Source organism: Perna viridis, chromosome 2 (assembly GCF_037379345.1).
Source record: "Perna viridis isolate PV_CMFRI_1.1 ecotype Kerala chromosome 2, ASM3737934v1, whole genome shotgun sequence".
In the NCBI taxonomy this organism is placed as follows: domain Eukaryota; kingdom Metazoa; phylum Mollusca; class Bivalvia; order Mytilida; family Mytilidae; genus Perna; species Perna viridis.
The window spans coordinates 5,301,102-5,320,479 of record NC_142446.1 but is presented as its reverse complement, the minus strand read 5'-3'; the positions used below and the strand labels follow the sequence as shown (position 1 = coordinate 5,320,479).

The window sequence follows — 19,378 nt, the reverse complement described above, 5'->3', positions numbered from 1 at the left end:
GATATATAGTCCAGTGTGTCCTTTTGGGACAGATTTGTGTTAATTGAGTAAAAATGTCAGAGAAATTAATCTTTCTGTATTTTGCAGTCATCACATATTATATTGTGTGATTGGTACTTCTCTTAATTATCTAATCATTTTATATCACATATTGTAGTGTGTGATTGGTACTTATCTAGTCATTTTATATTTCAGTTGGTTCTTCAATTCACTTACTCTATGATAGAGTCTAATAATTTGGAATTCCACACTAGTTTGTGTCAGAAGATTTGTGATATCTGCCTTTCAAATCCATCTCTACAGAATGAACTTTTCTGTCAACTTATTAAACAGACGTCTAGTCAGCCCATACAACACAAAACACCTGTACAGGTTAGTATTCAGTATGTTCAAGGAATATATTTTGTTTACCTGAACAATGGAAGATTTTGATTGATTTTAATTACCCCCATTATTATGCTCATTCAAACTATTTCTTATTTCTCATAAGTTTATGTATAGGAATTAGTGCTGTTAAGGATCAGCGTCCTTGTAATCAAAGAGTTAAATATAGAAGGATTCGCATCTCGTAAATTATCACAATATCTCACATGGTGAGATTTCAGTATGCTAGCCACAGCTACTTGCCGCCTATAGAGTCAACATTAGGTCATATAAAATATATCACAATCAGACCATTTTTATCAATTTAAAACAAATTTTCAAACAATGATCGTTTGGGTTTTGAAGGAGTTAGAGCTTTAATTTAGGGGGGAATGCCTTTCTCGAGGGCATGACTCCGACCGCCATTTTTTTATATCAGCAGTTGGTCAAAGAAAAACATTGATATCATGCAAGAACGGGAGGCTACAGGTACAAAATTTCTTACATACACCCTCAGACCATTTCTGATAAATTTGAAATAAATATTATGATGATAGATTAGATTTTGAAGAAGGAGTTTGAATTTAAATGAATTGGGTAACCACCCCCAAATGCGGGGCTACGCTGTCAGGAGTCATAACAAAGGCTTTTATAAACATTGATATCACAAATTCAGGGAAAGTTACAAATTTAAAACTCCTTGTATACACCCTCATACTATATCTGATCATTTTTTTTTAATTTTATGACAATTGTTCGGGTTTGGAAAAAGAAATTTGAATTTTTAATGAGGAGGGAAGTACACCTTCGAAGGTGGGAGCAGGTTGAAAATTTGATAAGAGATTAAGGTCTCGTATATCAAGGTATTGATCAAAACAATTGAAAAAGTGTGGAGGCAACTTGAGGTGGGATATTTTAATTTTTTTTTTCAAACCATATGGGTCAGAATACCTACATTTATTGTGATGAAGTGTTGAAGCAATGGAAATCATCCGCCATTAACGGGGCATGCTCAGCATCAATTAAATGCATCATGGGTAATCTTGCTGTATATCTCCCCACACAACATATTTATTATTGTACTATTTAAAATTGCACAAGTTTCTAATACTTGCTATATATAAATCCTTGTAATTAATTGACATTTTACGTGTATGTAGATTTTTCTACACTGCAACTCATACCTTACTGTTTAAACATTTTGTTTTGGGGAATTTTTTTGTTTTTAAACAACTTCAAAACATTTTGCATGTCCAAGCTTTTGTTACAACTGTTCATTGCGTTCATAGTTCAACATCTGTGGTCGTCTTGAGCTATGTCTGTGTAGCATTTAATTTTTTAAGGAAAAACCAGCATTCTATTCTACCTTTTTAGGATGGGCCTCTGTCTCTTATCTGATATATACCTAGATATAATGCAGCATTTTGCTAGAGTCTTTGGTATGGGTCAGTTTGAGATCATACCAGTGACCTTTTACACTTATGGTACCACTAATTAAACTACTGAGTTGATTTTGAAAGGGAAGGCCAAGTTAAACTTTACTGTACATGTTGAATTAAACAATGTTTTGTCTTTTAGGCAGTTAAGTGACTATGAAATTTGTTATTCTGTCACTATTTTATTTTGTTTTCAGAATTTATTACTTTGTGGTAAACATTCCTGGTATTTATGCCGTGCTACACCTACCTCACCCCCTGGATCAGTAATGGACTTGACTGATTCCAGATTGAACTCTGCAGCCAGTGTTATTTTACAGGGATGGCAGCTGCTAGCAATGTGTGTGTCATTATTTCTACCAAAACAAAGCATAATGTGGCATCTTAAGGTTCATCTTCAAAGAAATGCGGATTCAAGGTCAGGAGTATGCTTATCACTGATCCAAGCAATTATTTTTAAGCAAGACCATGCAGTCTATATGAGTCTTTCTAATTGTGCTGATGTCATTGTTTTCTGTAGACACTTTGTTAATATATGATTACATGAATATTAGTCAGTGAATCTTGATAGTATTTTTCAAGGTTTCAAATCATCAAAGAGCTTGAGTATGGTTCTATATGACACTGCATCTTAGGTTTCCATTCCACTAAAGTCTGGATGGGATTATTTTGGGTTTTCTTTTTTAGGTCACCTGGCCTAAAGAGCCATGTGAACTATTGCAATCATCCTTTATCGTCAATCTTTGTTTACAGTTCTTCAAAACTCTTCTTCTCTGATACTACTTGACCAATTAGAATCAAACTTGGTATGTATAAATGTTCCTTAGGGTGTTCTGCATAGATCTGATGTGGAGATATATTATCCATGGCTGCCATTACTTAAAATAGAGCATAGGGGTCAGACAGAAGTTTTTCCCATATATATCTCCAAAATATTAAGGTTTACCTAAATTCTGCCATAAGGTAAAATGTTCAACATGATGAGATCTTTCTGTTGTGAAAGTTTCATTTAAATCTTTTAGGCATCTTTTGCTATTTTTAATTTTATTTCTTAAAAAAAAATTTCTCAGAATCTTCTGGACAGAATTGAATGAAATTGATATGTTTGTTCCTTAGGTATGAGTGTTAGGAATTTTTATCCAAGAAAAAGCATGGCTGCTTTTACAAAAATAAAATGCTGCTTATCGAACCAGGTGAGCGATGCAGTCTCTTTAGAGCCTCAAGTTTATTTTTTGGGGTTTTTAACTCACCTGGTCGAAGGCCATGCTAGCTATTGCCATCACTTGGCATTCGTCGTCGTCCTTAACAATTTTTCAAAACTCTTCTCTTCTTAAACTACTTGACCAATTAGAACCAAACTTGGTATGAATGTTCCTTGGGGTATCCTGCATAGAACTGAAGTGGGGATTTTTGATCCGTTAAAAAACATGACCATCATTACTAAAAATAGAACAAGGGTCAGACAGTAGTTTTGCATATATCTCCAAAACTGTTAGGTTTAGCCAAATTCTGACAGGGTTCAAAGTGTTCAGCATGATGAGATCTATCTGTGGTCAAAATTTGGCAAAAATCTGTTGACCCATGTTGGAGTTATTGACCTTTTTGGACGTTTTTTTCCTGTTTTTAATGTTATTATTTAAAAAAAATCTTCTCCTCAGAAACTACTTTACAGAATTTAATGAAATTGGTATTTTTGTTTTAAAGGGTATTCTTAACAAAATGACTGTTTGGATTTCTTTTATCTGTTACAAAGCATGGCTGCTGTTACTAAAAATAGAACATAGGGGTCGGACAGCAGATTTTTGCATATATCTCCAAAACGGTTAGGTTTAACAAAAATCTGTCTGGAGAAAAATTATTCAGCATCAAGAGCTCTATCTGTGGTCAAATTTTGGTGAAAATTTGTTGACCTGTGTTGGAGTTATTGCCCTTTTTGGACGTTTTTTGCTGTTTATGATGTTACAATTTTAAAAAATCTGCTTCTTAGAAACTATGCTGCAAAATTCAATGAAAGTTGGCATTTTTGTTTTATAGGGTATCTTTAACGAAATGACAGATTTTTGATTGCAGAAAAAAACATGGCTGCCATTTCTAAAAATAGAACAATGGGGTCAGACAGTAGATTTTTGCATACATCTCCAAATCTGTTAGGATTAGTCAATAGCTTTCAATTGCTGAAATGATCCTTATTATAAGGCTTACAAATATGTCCAATGAATCAAATTGAGTCAAAATTGTCTAACAACTCCTTGTTACAGTTATTGCCCTTAAAAGGCAAAAATTTAACCAGGTAGGCGATTCAGGCTACTGGGAGCCTCTTGTTTTTTGTGTGGCCATTATTTATGGTAACAATGAAGGAGTTAGGGGAAAGAGGTGCAAAAACACCATTTTTTTTTCAGGAAACAACTTGAGTAAAAGTGTAAAGATCTCTAAAATATTGTGCTACTAGGTTCCAAACCACAAAAGGAAGGTACATGTATTGACAGATTTGAAAGATCTTGACCCCTTACCTTTCTTGGTTTAAGGATCAAATAGGGATCAGAAATAAGCATTTTCCTCAGCTTTCTAATAAGTGTTTGTTTCGTATGTACTTGTCTACAAAGGGGTATGTAAGTTCAGCCCTGAAAATCAATTTGGTCAAATCAATATTGATATTGCATAATCTTAATTCAGATGTGTCCTTTATTTGACAACAAATCTCTGCTTCTGAAGATGGTATAAATGAATGTACCCCTTTTGAAGTTCTTTGATTAATTTCTTTCTTATCCGAATCTTGCCAAACATTTAATCACAATCCAATTTAAGAGCTGTCAGTTTGAATGTCGTGTTTTTACTTATTCCAACTGTTTTGGGTTCAACCTCTGCAGTTATATCAATCTGCTCTGTGAAGCATTTTATTATTTTATCATAATGTTTAATAAGTTTTCATTCTATCTGTCAAGATGTTCATTAACCTTTCTCACTTTTAACACAAAGATATTCCTATTTTAACCATTCAAGATTTTCTTAGAGATTCTAAATGTCACACATATATTTTCAAGACATTTACATTTAACACTTGCAAATTGTATATGAGAGATTCATGACAGGTTATGCTTATATTTAAGTTTGCATTTCATTCAATTCCTCTAGTTTTGGAAAAGTGAATCTTAAAACATTTTTAAAAATGGGAGACCATTTAAGTGGACAGCTGGTTAATCCTATTAACACCATGCCAGAAACCACACTCTGAATTATGGACCAATATTAAAGACTCCGATAGAAAATCACCACTACTGTTTGACATGCAATTTCTTTAATGGAGTGCAAAATTTGGATGGATAATAATATTTGACAAGAGTGATGTTGATAATAAGATTTTTAGTATAACTATAAAGTATTGGGTTCCTTATTTCCTGGTTATGGCCCTCTTGTTTTGATTTTTTGCTTGCAAAGGACAAGAAGTATTGCTTTGTTTTTTTTCCTGTAGAGTCTTAATCAAATTTAAGGATTTTAATGTATTCATTGCCTAGTATCTCAATTATGACCTTAGTAGTCGAATAAAATCATAATTAATGTATAATTACAGGTTTAAATAGTTATAATTTTTTACAAAAATAATCTAGGACTTCTGAGAATATATCATACATGTATATTATTTCTACTAGCAGGTTAGACATTGGAAAGTATGCAATATTTTGTCAGCGAGCATTAGAAAGGACTATATTGAAGGGAATGCGTCAAGTGAAACCATCACGAATGGAAGTATTATCGATATTATTACGCAATCCATATCATCATTCTCAACCAATCAGTATTCCAGTTCATTTCCTTAATAATACTTATCAGGTAAATCAATTGTATACTGATATTTCTAGTAGTCACCCCCGTCCTAACCACCACACTTCAAATGGCACGCTAGAACCCATTTGTTCTTAAACCCCCTTTCCCTAAAAAGGGATATTGATTACCATCCTCTATATCAGAACAAACATACTACTGTTAATTTCAGTAGTTATTACAGTTCCGTTATTACATGTGCTTGTTGTCATGAATTATTGCACTAGTTATTGTATCTCAGCTTTATTCTCATGGTAATTTAGATCATGTGTCAAGTCTGCATTAGTGAACAAGCCTTTTTATAATGGTATCATGCTATTCCTGGTAGTAGCTGACTCTTCGTTGAAGGTGGTGGTGTCATCATCTGTATACACTTCATGTCTAGACAATAAGTTGAATATAAGTGTATAGATATTTATGCCACAAGGTGCCATACCACAAAAGGAAGCCAAGGATTGATTTTTGGGTTTGTCACTCAAACCAGTTTGGAATTAGGGGTCAAAAAGGTGCCAATAACAAGCTTTTTTTATTATATCGGGACAATAACGACTATAAGTGAATAAATCTCTTTCAAATTGTGCCATAGATTGCCATACCACCAGAGGAAGGCAGGGATTCATTTTGGGACTTATTACATAAACAACTTATAAATTAGGTGCCAAAAAGGACAGAAAACAAGCATTTCATGATGACAATTCAGTCACTTAAATATGAGTGAATTTTTCTTTTTGAACTAGTAGTTCAAGGCACCACTCCACAAAGGGATTGCTGAGATTGATTTTGGATGTTATGACTTAAATTGATAAGTAATAAGGGCCTAAAAAGGGCCAGAAATGAGCATTTTCTTTATGTACAGATATTGACTTGAGTGAGAGTTAATTGATCTCTATGAAATTGTACCAAAGGCACTGTACCCCCAAAGGAAGGCTGGGAGTGATTATGGGGGTTGTGCTTATTGAGAAATAGGGGCAAAAAGTTCACTGCTATTCTGGTCTAATTCTTCTCCTGTGTCAAATATTAAATTGCAATAAAAATTCAGAGCAGTATCAAGCTTGAATGGTATGTCCATAGTTGCCCCAACTATTTAGGGTTAGACCTCTGTGGTCATATCAAGATCAAAATATTTGTTTAAGGCATGATTAAAACAATTTTTCAACTAAACTACAAATTTCTAGTATGACACTTACTGCAAAATTTGTATTCAAGTTTTTTTAAATTCATTTTCTTGTGTCAGATGAGTAGCTAGCAAACTTCTTAAATAAGATACTCATTTTATTTATTTTTATTTATTTGAAATCTTTCAAGTTAATTTTTGGCCCTGTGTTAATTTGTATTTCATCATGTAATGCTTTGGGATATCAAGTTCAAGATCAAATTCTCAAATTTAAAAAAAATTCTAATATTGGCATATGTTTTTTTTGGTGATTTTTGGCTACCTTGATCTTATTTTGTCAGTTATATTGTTAGTGTTTTAGTTTTTTTGTGTAATGTCTTGTTTTCTTTATCCAAATTTTTTATGTATAATCTTCTTTTTTTTTTTGGTTACCTACATTATGTACATAGATTGTCTGTTTCACATGTTTAGGCCATTTTTTTTTTATTTTTATGTATTTATTTGAATCTTCCCACTTCTGACACTTTGGTGTTTTTTGTTGATATTCTGTAACACATACCAACAAGGCTTTACCAATTATTAAAATTTTTTGCATTATTTGTTTATCCATTGTATGCTTTTATACATGGTTTTTGGTGATATACAGGATGTTTGATTCTAAGCAGTTCACATTGTTGCATGCAAATTCTTAAACAAATATGACTGACCATGGTATACATTTTGATTAACAGCTTTCCTGGTTGAAAGATTTTACTGGTGTGTGGATCCAACTACTGCAATAAAATAATGTTGTTTTATGTATGTATGGGTGTAGTGTCTAATTGTCTGTTAAATGCTACACTTATAACACATAATATTGAGAAAAATCTTCATATATCTATAGGTAATAAGTTTTGATGGTTCTACCACTGTAGAAGAGTTACTACATTCACTGACTAAGACATTGTCAATGAGAGACTATAGTCAATCAGGATTTGGTTTGTTCACTGATGATCCAGGCAATGAAGAAAGAGAACATTATTTACAATCGCATATCAAAGTAAGTATGGTATTCTTCCACAGCCTGTTTGTTATCTTACCCCTGCTTGACATGTCCTAGGTCTGTTTCTTATCTTACCTTTGCTTGACATGTCTTAGGTCTGTTTCTTATCTTACCCCTGCTGGACATGTCCTAGGTCTGTTTGTTTCTTATCTTACTCCTGCTGGACATGTCTTAGGTCTGTTTCTTATCTTACCCCTGCTGGACATGTCATAGGTCTGTTTGTTTCTTGTCTTACTCCTGCTGGACATGTCATAGGTCTGTTTCTTATCTTACCCCTGCTGGACATGTCCTAGGTCTGTTTGTTTCTTATCTTACCCCTGCTGGACATGTCCTAGGTCTGCCAGTTTCTTATCTTACCCCTGCTGGACATGTCCTAGGTCTGCCTGTTTCTTATCTTACCCCTGCTGGACATGTCCTAGGTCTGTTTCTTATCTTACTCCTGCTGGACATGTTCTAGGTCAGTTTGTTTCTTATCTTACCCCAGCAGGACGTGTCCTAGGTCTGTTTGTTTCTTATCTTACTCCTGCTGGACATGTCCTAGGTCAGTCTGTTTCTTATCTTACCCCTGCTGGACATGTCCTATGTCTGTTTGTTTCTTATCTTACCCCTGCTGGACATGTCCTAGGTCTGCCTGTTTCTTATCTTACTCCTGCTGGACATGTCTTAGGTCTGTTTCTTATCTTACCCCTGCTGGACATGTCCTAGGTCTGTCTGTTTCTTATCTTATCCCTGCTGGACATGTCCTAGGTCTGTTTGTTTCTTATCTTACTCCTGCTGGACATGTCCTAGGTCTGTTTCTTACCTTACTCCTGCTGGACATGTCTTAGGTCTGCCTGTTTCTTATCTTACCCCTGCTGGACATGCTATATTGTTTGTTATTTTACCTCTGCTGGACATGTCCTAGGTCTGTTTGTTTCTTATCTTAGTCCTGCTGGACATGTCCTAGGTCTGTTTCTTATCTTACTCCTGCTGGACATGTCTTAGGTCTGCCTGTTTCTTATCTTACCCCTGCTGGACATGACCTAGACCTGTTTCTTATCTTTCTCCTGCTGGACATGTCCTAGGCCTGTTTCCTATCTTACCCATGCTGGACATGTCCTAGTTCTTCCTGTTTCTTATCTTACCCCTGCTTGACATGTCCTAGGTCTGATTCTTATCTTACCCCTGCTGGACATGTCCTAGGCCTTTTTTTTTATCTTACCCTTGTTGTACATGTCCTATGTCTGTTTGTTTCTTATCTTACCCCTGCTGGACATGTCCTAGGTCTGTCTGTTTCTTATCTTACCCCTGCTGGACATGTCCTATGTCTGTCTGTTTCTTATCTTACCCCTGCTGGACATATCCTTTGTCTGTCTGTTTCTTATCTTACCCCTGCTGGACATATCCTATGTCTGTTTCTTATCTTACCCCTGCTGGACATGTCCTAGGCCTGTTTCTTATCTTACCCCTGCTGGACATGTCCTAGGTCTGTTTGTTTCTTATCTTACCTTTGCTGGACATGTCTTAGGCCTGTTTCTTATCTTACCCTTGCTGGACATGTCCTATGTCTGTTTGTTTCTTATCTTACCTTTGCTGGACATGTCCTAGGCCTGTTTCTTATCTTACTCCTGCTGGACATGACCTAGACCTGTTTCTTATCTTACCCCTGCTGGACATGTCTTAGGTCTGCCTGTTTCTTATCTTACCCCTGCTGGACATGTCTTATGTCTGTCTGTTTCTTATCTTACCCCTGCTGGACATGTCCTAAGTCTGTCTGTTTCTTATCTTGCCCCTGCTGGACATTTCCTAGGTCTGTTTCTTATCTTACCCCTGCTGGACATATCCTAGACATGTTTCTTCTTACCCCTGCTAGGTTATTGCCCTTGAAAGACAAAAAATTATGTTTTTAGCAGCCAATATCTTGAAAACTATAATAGATAGAATGAAACTTTCAGTTGATGAAATGATCCTTATGATAAATTCTACCAAAGTCTTCATGGAGTCGGAATTGTCAGACAAATTCTTGTTAGAGTTATTGCCCTTGAAAGGCAAAAATTTAATCATGTGAGCGATCAGGCTCCTGGGAGCCTCTTGTTTTGAAATCCTCCTACAGGTTTTTATTGCTACCAGTTGTTTGTGTATTTTGAAATTTTAAATTGTGGGAAATTACCATTTGTCAACAGAGAATCTGAAAAAGTCATTAGTCATTATTTGTTTACAATGTGTCCATCAGAAACCTAGATGGCAGATTTAAAATCAAATTTTTTCATAAGGAACTATAAAGATATGTTTTCATAAGCCTTATGACACCAAGGTACTGATGTTACTTTTTTTTCAACTAATAACAAATTACAAGAGAGACGACTCTTGACTTGAGAATAGAACAGTTGAAAAATTACTGATTAAATTTGTAATGGGATTGAATTGACACTGAATTTAGCTAAATAGTTATGTTAATTTTGAATTCATATTTTTTAACAAAAAGAAAAAGGCTAATTAGTTTTCTTTATATTTATTCTAGATCTGTGATGTTATATCCCAATGGGAAAATATTTTAAGAGGACAGAACTCAGGGAAGCTAGACAATAATAGAACCATCAAGTTCCTTTATAAAAACAGGTACATCTTCTGTCAGTATAAAAAATGTTCATATTCTGTCAGTATAAAAATGTTCATATTCTGTCAGTATAAAAACAGGTACATCTTCTGTCAGTATGAAAACAGGTTCATCTTCTGTCAATATAAAAACAGGCACATCTTCTGTCAGTATAAATAGGTACATCTTCTGTCAGTATAAAAACTGGTTCATCATCTGGTTATATCTTCTGTCAGTATGAAAAACAGGTATATCAGTGGTGGTTCCAGAGTTTGCAGGGGGTTCGCACCCCTCCTATTATTGGAAAATTTGTCATTTTTATGTGTAAAACTGACAAAAAATAGTAAATAATGTCCTAGCATCCTCTTTTCCTGAGGAAACCCGGCTGGCAACCCTCCTTTTCAAAGGGTCTGGATCCGCCCCATATTCTACTGTCAGTATAAAAGGAATTATATTTATTATATATCCATATAAAAACAGTTTTATCTTCTGTCAGTATGAAAACAGGTAAATTTTCTGTCACTATAAAAAAGGTACATCTTACGTCAGTACAAAAACAATTATTTTTTTTAAGAAATAAATCACAGAAACTCCACTTTATCATTGTTTTACCGCAGGCTGATTATTTATGCTGCCTTATTTTACCCCAAGGCGATAGCAAGGGGTAAAATATCTGCATAAATGGTCAGCCCATGGTAAAACAATGATAAACTTGAGTTTCGATGATTTATTTCAATTTTAATAGGACAATTATGGTACTTTTTTACATTTTTTTACCTATTACGGTAATCTTAGACCTGCCATATTTGTCCATATTTGGCTATACACTTCACACTTTGTCTGTTGAAGTGGTCGCAAATGAAACTTAGTGCTTTGTATTATTTATAATGAAGGAAAGGGCAAACTAAGTAGAACGATGTTAGATAAGATAATAGTTGTTTGCATTATAAGGTCACAGTGTTCACGCATGGACAGGTACAATGTTTCATTCATTAGAGGTTGTTATTGTTTGTTTTCATACATGATGGTGCACGTGGTTAGTGCTACCGTGTCTGTGTGTAAGTGATTTTTACTGAATGTAATTTAACTTTTCTGAAACATAATGTTTAATATTTTTATTAAATATGAATGTGATGTTCATTCATGCTACTGAAATGAATGAAAACAGGTGATACACATGTGAATGTTACGTGTGTTTGTTTACATGATTTAAGGTGGGTGGTAATTTACACACACATAGCCACACCCAATAAGTCGTGTGCTGCTCATATAGCAATCGAAAATCCTCCACCGTTGTGGTCTCAAAGCCTTTTAAGGACTTCATTTTAGAATCTGTCAATATAAAGAAAGTACATCAATAGTAGCAGAAAGTCCTCACTAAGTGATCAATGTAAATTTAACCTTTTACCTTAGAAGCACTGCTAACCCAATTTCAATTGGACAGGAAGTTCACATGTAGAACTGTAAGAATCTGAATTAGTTTACATGTTTATAGCTTACATCTTTATTTTGTTCAATTAAAAATGAAGAAAAACAAAGTCGATGTCAAACTGTAATATAAACAGGTCATTATTATGACTATTATTTGTTATATTAAAATTTGATTCAATATAATTTTTAGAGTAGACATTTTGTACTTTTTACCATGATGTTTACTTGTTAACATTTGTTTTCCTTTAGGTTATATTTTAAAACAACATGTAAGTTAGAAAGTGACAAAGAGAAGTTCCTATTAGCTTTCCAAGTGAATGAAGAAATAGTGCATGGTAGATTTCCTTTAAATAAAGACCTGGCTTTAGAACTGACATCCTTACTAGCCCAGGTTAGTGACTATCTTACATATATATATAAAATGTTAATTTTTTTTTCTCTAGATCTTTCTATCTGGTGTGTTTGTGAAATATTGCAGTTACCAGTATTTACAGCTAGTATTTTTGTTTTCCACTCAACAAGTTTACTTATTAAGGTTTTGTCTATTCTTTCTGTGCAGTTAGTAAATACTTTATGCTTAACTATATAAGGGTTTTTCTCTTAAGTCTACTGGACACTGAGGAGGAACTATACAGCTTTACTCTTAAGTCTACTGGACACTGAGGAGGAACTATACAGCTTTACTCTTATGTCTATTGGACACTGAGGAGGAACTATACACTTTACTCTTAAGTCTACTGGACACTGAAGAGGAACTATACAGCTTTACTCTTAAGTCTACTGGACACTGAGGAGGAACTATACACTTTACTCTTAAGTCTACTGGACACTGAGGAGGAACTATACAGCTTTACTCTTATGTCTACTGGACACTGAGGAGGAACTATACACTTTACTCTTAAGTCTACTGGACACTGAAGAGGAACTATACAGCTTTTCTATAAAGTCTACTGGCTACTGAGGAGGAACTATACAGCTTTACTCTTAAGTCTCCTGGACACTGAGGAGGAACTATACAGCTTTACTCTTAAGTCTACTGGCTACTGAGGAGGAACTATACTGCTTTACTCTTAAGTCTACTGGACACTGAGGAGGAACTATACAGCTTGACTCTTAAGTCTACTGGACACTGAAGAGGAACTATACAGCTTTTCTATAAAGTCTACTGGCTACTGAGGAGGAACTATACAGCTTTACTCTTAAGTCTACTGGACACTGAGGAGGAACTATACAGCTTTACTCTTAAGTCTACTGGCTACTGAGGAGGAACTATACTGCTTTACTCTTAAGTCTACTGGACACTGAGGAGGAACTATACAGCTTTACTCTTAAGTCTACTGGACACTGAGGAGGAACTATACACTTTACTCTTAAGTCTACTGGACACTGAGGAGGAACTATACAGCTTTACTCTTATGTCTACTGGACACTGAGGAGGAACTATACACTTTACTCTTAAGTCTACTGGACACTGAAGAGGAACTATACAGCTTTTCTATAAAGTCTACTGGCTACTGAGGAGGAACTATACAGCTTTACTCTTAAGTCTCCTGGACACTGAGGAGGAACTATACAGCTTTACTCTTAAGTCTACTGGCTACTGAGGAGGAACTATACTGCTTTACTCTTAAGTCTACTGGACACTGAGGAGGAACTATACAGCTTGACTCTTAAGTCTACTGGACACTGAAGAGGAACTATACAGCTTTTCTATAAAGTCTACTGGCTACTGAGGAGGAACTATACAGCTTTACTCTTAAGTCTACTGGACACTGAGGAGGAACTATACAGCTTTACTCTTAAGTCTACTGGCTACTGAGGAGGAACTATACTGCTTTACTCTTAAGTCTACTGGACACTGAGGAGGAACTATACAGCTTTACTCTTAAGTCTACTGGACACTGAGGAGGAACTATACAGCTTTACTCTTAAGTCTACTGGACACTGAGGAGGAACTATACAGCTTTACTCTTAAGTCTACTGGACACTGAGGAGGAACTATACAGCTTTACTCTTAAGTCTACTGGACACTGAGGAGGAACTATACAGCTTTACTCTTAAGTCTACTGGCTACTGAGGAGGAACTATACTGCTTTACTCTTAAGTCTACTGGACACTGAGGAGGAACTATACAGCTTTACTCTTAAGTCTACTGGACACTGAGGAGGAACTATACAGCTTTACTCTTAAGTCTACTGGACACTGAGGTGGAACTATACAGCTTTACTCTTAAGTCTACTGGACACTGAGGAGGAACTATACAGCTTTACTCTTAAGTCTACTGGACACTGAGGAGGAACTATACACTTTACTCTTAAGTCTACTGGACACTGAGGAGGAACTATACAGCTTTACTCTTAAGTCTACTGGACACTGAGGAGGAACTATACACTTTACTCTTAAGTCTACTGGACACTGAAGAGGAACTATACAGCTTTTCTATAAAGTCTACTGGCTACTGAGGAGGAACTATACAGCTTTACTCTTAAGTCTACTGGCTACTGAGGAGGAACTATACTGCTTTACTCTTAAGTCTACTGGACACTGAGGAGGAACTATACAGCTTTACTCTTAAGTCTACTGGACACTGAGGAGGAACTATACACTTTACTCTTAAGTCTACTGGACACTGAGGAGGAACTATACAGCTTTACTCTTAAGTCTACTGGACACTGAGGAGGAACTATACACTTTACTCTTAAGTCTACTGGACACTGAGAAGGAACTATACAGCTTTACTCTTAAGTCTACTGGACACTGAAGAGGAACTATACAGCTTTTCTATAAAGTCTACTGGCTACTGAGGAGGAACTATACAGCTTTACTCTTAAGTCTACTGGCTACTGAGGAGGAACTATACAGCTTTACTCTTAAGTCTACTGGACACTGAGGAGGAACTATACAGCTTTACTCTTAAGTCTACTGGACACTGAGGAGGAACTATACAGCTTTACTCTTAAGTCTACTGGACACTGAGGAGGAACTATACAGCTAACTCTTAAGTCTACTGGACACTGAGGAGGAACTATACAGCTTTACTCTTAAGTCTACTGGACACTGAGGAGGAACTATACAGCTTTACTCTTAAGTCTACTGGACACTGAGGAGGAACTATACACTTTACTCTTAAGTCTACTGGACACTGAAGAGGAACTATACAGCTTTTCTATAAAGTGTACTGGCTACTGAGGAGGAACTATACAGCTTTACTCTTAAGTCTACTGGCTACTGAGGAGGAACTATACTGCTTTACTCTTAAGTCTACTGGACACTGAGGAGGAACTATACAGCTTTACTCTTAAGTCTACTGGACACTGAGGAGGAACTATACACTTTACTCTTAAGTCTACTGGACACTGAGAAGGAACTATACAGCTTTTCTATAAAGTCTACTGGCTACTCAGGAGGAACTTTCCAGCTTTACTATTAAGTCTACTGGACACTGAGGAGGAACTATACAGCTTTACTCACAACTTTATTCTAGGTTCTACTGGCCACTGAGGAGAACTGTATAGCTTTACTTTAAGGTCTACTGGCTGCTGAGGTGGAATTATACAGCTTTACTCTTGGGTCTACTGGCCACTTAGGATGAACTTTACAGCTTTATTTTTAGGTCTTGTGAACACTGAGTAGGAACTATTCAGCTTTACTCTTACGTCTACTGGACACTGTGGAGGAAATATACAGCTTTACTCTTAGGACTACTGGATACTGAGGAGGAACTGTACAACTTTACTCTTAGGACTACTGGTCACTGAAGAGGATTTCTACAACTTTACTATAAGGTCTAGTGGCCACTGAGGAGAAACTATACAGCTTTTCCCAAGTTCTCCTGGCAATTGATGAGGGATTATGCAGCTTTTCCCTTGGTCTTCTGGGAACTGAGAATGATCTCTTCAGCTTTACTTTTATGTCTACTGGACACTGAGGAGGAACTATACAGCTCATATTATATGTTCCTCCATTTGTTCATCTGTTCTGTTCTTCATTTGTCCAGACCTTCTCTGCAGCTACATTCCATTTCATTGCTATATGATATTTTACCAGAAATTTTAAATGTGTATGTTATAAAGTGAGCTCTGGTGACTTCCTGTTTGTCAACTGCCCATACACTTTTAATTCAAAGCTTAAATATGGTAACAGTTTTCTCATCATCTACCTATACTTATCACAGCCACTTGATATTTTGAAGGAAGATTTATATAAGTATGTCATATCATGAGATTTAAGTTCAGGTTTATGAAACATCAACTTCTAGTTAAACTAGGATAGGGGAACAGTGAGGAGGGGTCCTTTTGTGAGCTTTGCTGTGAAATTTGTTTTTAAGGAACTTTTGCCTTTTGTGGATAAGAAGGTTTGGATGTTAGTTTAAACATATTTATTAAGTAATTTGCATATTCTAACATCAGGCCAAAACAATAGAATGAAACAAACAATAGCAAATTAATTACAGGATTCAGAAACAAGACTTAAAGTCTTATATCAATCCAGGTTTGGATGTTGAACATACATTTTAATTTTCAAGATAATAATCAGTACTAAGTATTATATTTTATTCTTTGTTCAGGTTGAGTATGGTGATTTGAGGTTAAATGACTCTACCGATGTAGACCAGGCTGGTGTTGCCCAGCAGGTGTCTACTGTATTAGATAGATTCTATCCTAAAAAGTTTGTTTCAGTTACTGGTGATGAGCAGAGGTAATTATCTGATCAGTGAGTTGAAGGATTGATTTAAAATTGAATTTATATTTGCTTAGAGGAAAAAACAAGTACTATCTTTAAATAAAAAAAGTAGAATTTTTCTTTTTACTTAAAATTTTCTACATTTTATTCAGGAAATAACATATGGCACACAATTTCAGGGTTAGGGTTAACCTTAACCCTGAATGCCACTAAGTTATCAGTATTTGGCCAATCGGGAAACAGAATTGTGATCAGGTGACTTGTGTTACTATGGAAGACAATCTTAAAGGTCAAAGGGTTAAAAGCAAAACTAAAATGATTACTTATGACACTTTATTCAGTGTGAATTTCTTTAATGGGGTTATGCTTAATATCATAACTTATGATTTGTGAAAAATATGGCACACATGCTGCAATGGGTTTATTACTCTCTTTGTGAAAAATTTAAGTTGTAATAGAAATTTTGTATTGTGGTACAGCCAATCCCCTGGTGCAGCATTGAAAATATTAAAAAGATTTGTAATTTTGTAAATATGTGGAAATTTACTTCATGTATATAGGACAATAGGTGAGTATTTTCTCTTAGCCTTTTATGTTATAGAAGGTATACTTAAAAATTTATGGTAACTTTGATTCTTTTGTGAAGTTTGTGCAATCTTGTACCTAACTAAATTTGGTCAGTAAATTAATAAGAGATTTTTATTGCTGTGATTACCGGGTACTTATTTTTAGGGTTGTTATCAGTAAACTATTAGAGAGATGGACTTCCCTTCGAGGTCGCTCTGCACAGGATTGTATACGGGTATATTTAGCTGTTGTTAGAAAGTGGCAATATTGTGGTGCAAAGCTCTTCAGAACTAAGGTCAGTTTACACTTAATTGAAACAAATTCTATGAAGATTTCTATTATCATGAGACCTTCGTTATAATTTTTATTGAAGATTTACCTGCGGTACAAAAAAAATTTTAAAGTACCAGTTTTTATTGCTGTAAAAATGGATATCTTCAGAGTTCTCTTATCTATTTCCAGGCAGATAATGTGTTTCAGCATTAACACTGTCTTTTTTCCAAAATTTGTATTCCCAAGGTGCTTTTTAGTGGGACAATTATAAAGAATTTATACATTTTGTGTATGTTATTTTCTGAGTTATGTTCCAAACACTACTGATATAGTTACATGTATTATATTGCACATCAAATAAATATCTTTTTTGTCTCGCCTACGATGAAAGTCGCTGAAGAGGAGACTTAGGTTTTGCTTTTCCAGCGTTGGTGGTTCATGTCAACACGAACCCTTTATGCTAGGTCAATGATATTTGGTGTACAGATGCATTACCATCATTGCATCTCAAATTCATGCCAATTTTATGCATATACCCCTGCAGTCATGGTCTGTTGACTTAGAAAATTCAATATCGATCAGCACCATGAAAACTGATTTATTCAACGGGTCATAGTTTTCCTTTCCTCGTTTGTCTACCCCGGACTTGACTTTTTATGAGCAACTCGGCGGGTGTTTCTAGAAAAGCAGAGGACACTTACCCTACCGGTGCACCTGGTCCATGCTCCCAGTTTTTAGTGGAGTCCGAGTTGCTCATTTACTTTTGTTACTTTGTATGTATGATTTTAGTTTCTTTATGTTCTTTGTTGTGTATGTCTGTTTTCCATGTCTGGTCTTTGTCCCTGGATTACATTCTTTTGATTACCGCTATAACCTTGGTTCCTTGCTTACTCTTAAAGTTTAATGTTAACTTATCTGATAAGTTCATTTCAACATGAATCCCTTATACTAGGTCAATTATATTTGGTGTACAGATGCATTACCATCATTGCATCACAAATTCATGCCAAGTTTACACATATATACCCATGCAGGTGGTAATACAAAAATGATAATTTTATAATTTCATATTATTATACAAAATATGGAAGCAACACAAAAAATGATATTTAACAAACACACCACCAACAGGCGATACCTATCTGTGATAACAGTTTATTTAGTCTATTCATTTTACATTCATCCCAGTTAAAGTTATTTTTATGAATGTCAGGGTCACATTATATTAAGGTTTGATATGATTTTAGGTTTTACTTAAGAGGGACGAAGATATTTGTATTTATTATTGGCTATATATTGACCAACAGGAATATATGAGACACCCTTTGACACACATTTTGTATCTTCATTAAAATTTCAAAAAATCACTTCCAAACTATGTCATTTTGAAATAGGACACTTTGGACAGACAAATTTTTATCCATTCATGTTTCAGATCATTTACATATATAGGACATCCCTATTACTGTGGTTACATAAAACAGTTGAATGTTCTATATATTGTTAGACAAAGACATCTGTGGGAAGTACAGGAGATGTATGGTTTGCTGTCCATGAAGAAGGAATTTCTGTTTTAGAATATTCTACCATGGTGAGTAATTTAAATTCTGATGTTGTTTATACTCCCTCTGTGTAAACAAATTTACTCCTACTTATAGCAGTAACTAGGGACACCCAATCATTCTGTTGGTGCTTGTCTCAACCTTGTCTGGGCTGTAACTTTTTTTGTCTTTTGGTGGAGGCTTTTGATAATAGACATGAGGGTAGATTAACTCAATACATGTGTCATAAACAATGGTTGGTGAACTTTGGCCTTAAACTTTAACTTCAAGGTCAAATTACTGACTTTATGCATGGCTGATATACAGCATTTTACCACAACAAGTTGGATTCTTGATAATTTGAAATATTAAAATGTTATGAAAATAACAACCTAAAAAATCTATATGATAAATTATAGGATAATTGCAAAATATATATCACTAGAAGATGGTAAAATTTACATTGAATATATCGGATAACTGATATCCTTCTTCAGCATAAAACTCATAAAACCTTAAAAACTTTAAAGTTCA

The 19,378-nt window shown here is 35.1% G+C and overlaps 1 protein-coding gene across 3 annotated transcripts in view; it reads left to right on the top strand.

Moving 5' to 3' along the window:
* LOC148623438 (pleckstrin homology domain-containing family H member 2-like) overlaps positions 1 to 19,378 on the top strand; it is a 121,330-nt gene that overhangs the window by 89,289 nt on the left and 12,663 nt on the right. For 2 of the 3 annotated variants that reach the window (XM_088565229.1, XM_088565232.1), the window contains 9 exons: positions 196 to 372; positions 1,997 to 2,217; positions 5,447 to 5,627; positions 7,616 to 7,771; positions 10,275 to 10,372; positions 12,030 to 12,171; positions 16,348 to 16,478; positions 17,196 to 17,325; positions 18,811 to 18,894. In XM_088565229.1, coding sequence (XP_088421355.1) covers positions 196 to 372; positions 1,997 to 2,217; positions 5,447 to 5,627; positions 7,616 to 7,771; positions 10,275 to 10,372; positions 12,030 to 12,171; positions 16,348 to 16,478; positions 17,196 to 17,325; positions 18,811 to 18,894 — 1,320 coding nt within the window. The remainder of the gene's footprint in view (positions 1 to 195; positions 373 to 1,996; positions 2,218 to 5,446; positions 5,628 to 7,615; positions 7,772 to 10,274; positions 10,373 to 12,029; positions 12,172 to 16,347; positions 16,479 to 17,195; positions 17,326 to 18,810; positions 18,895 to 19,378) is intronic. The other variant, XM_088565231.1, reaches the window with a different exon arrangement.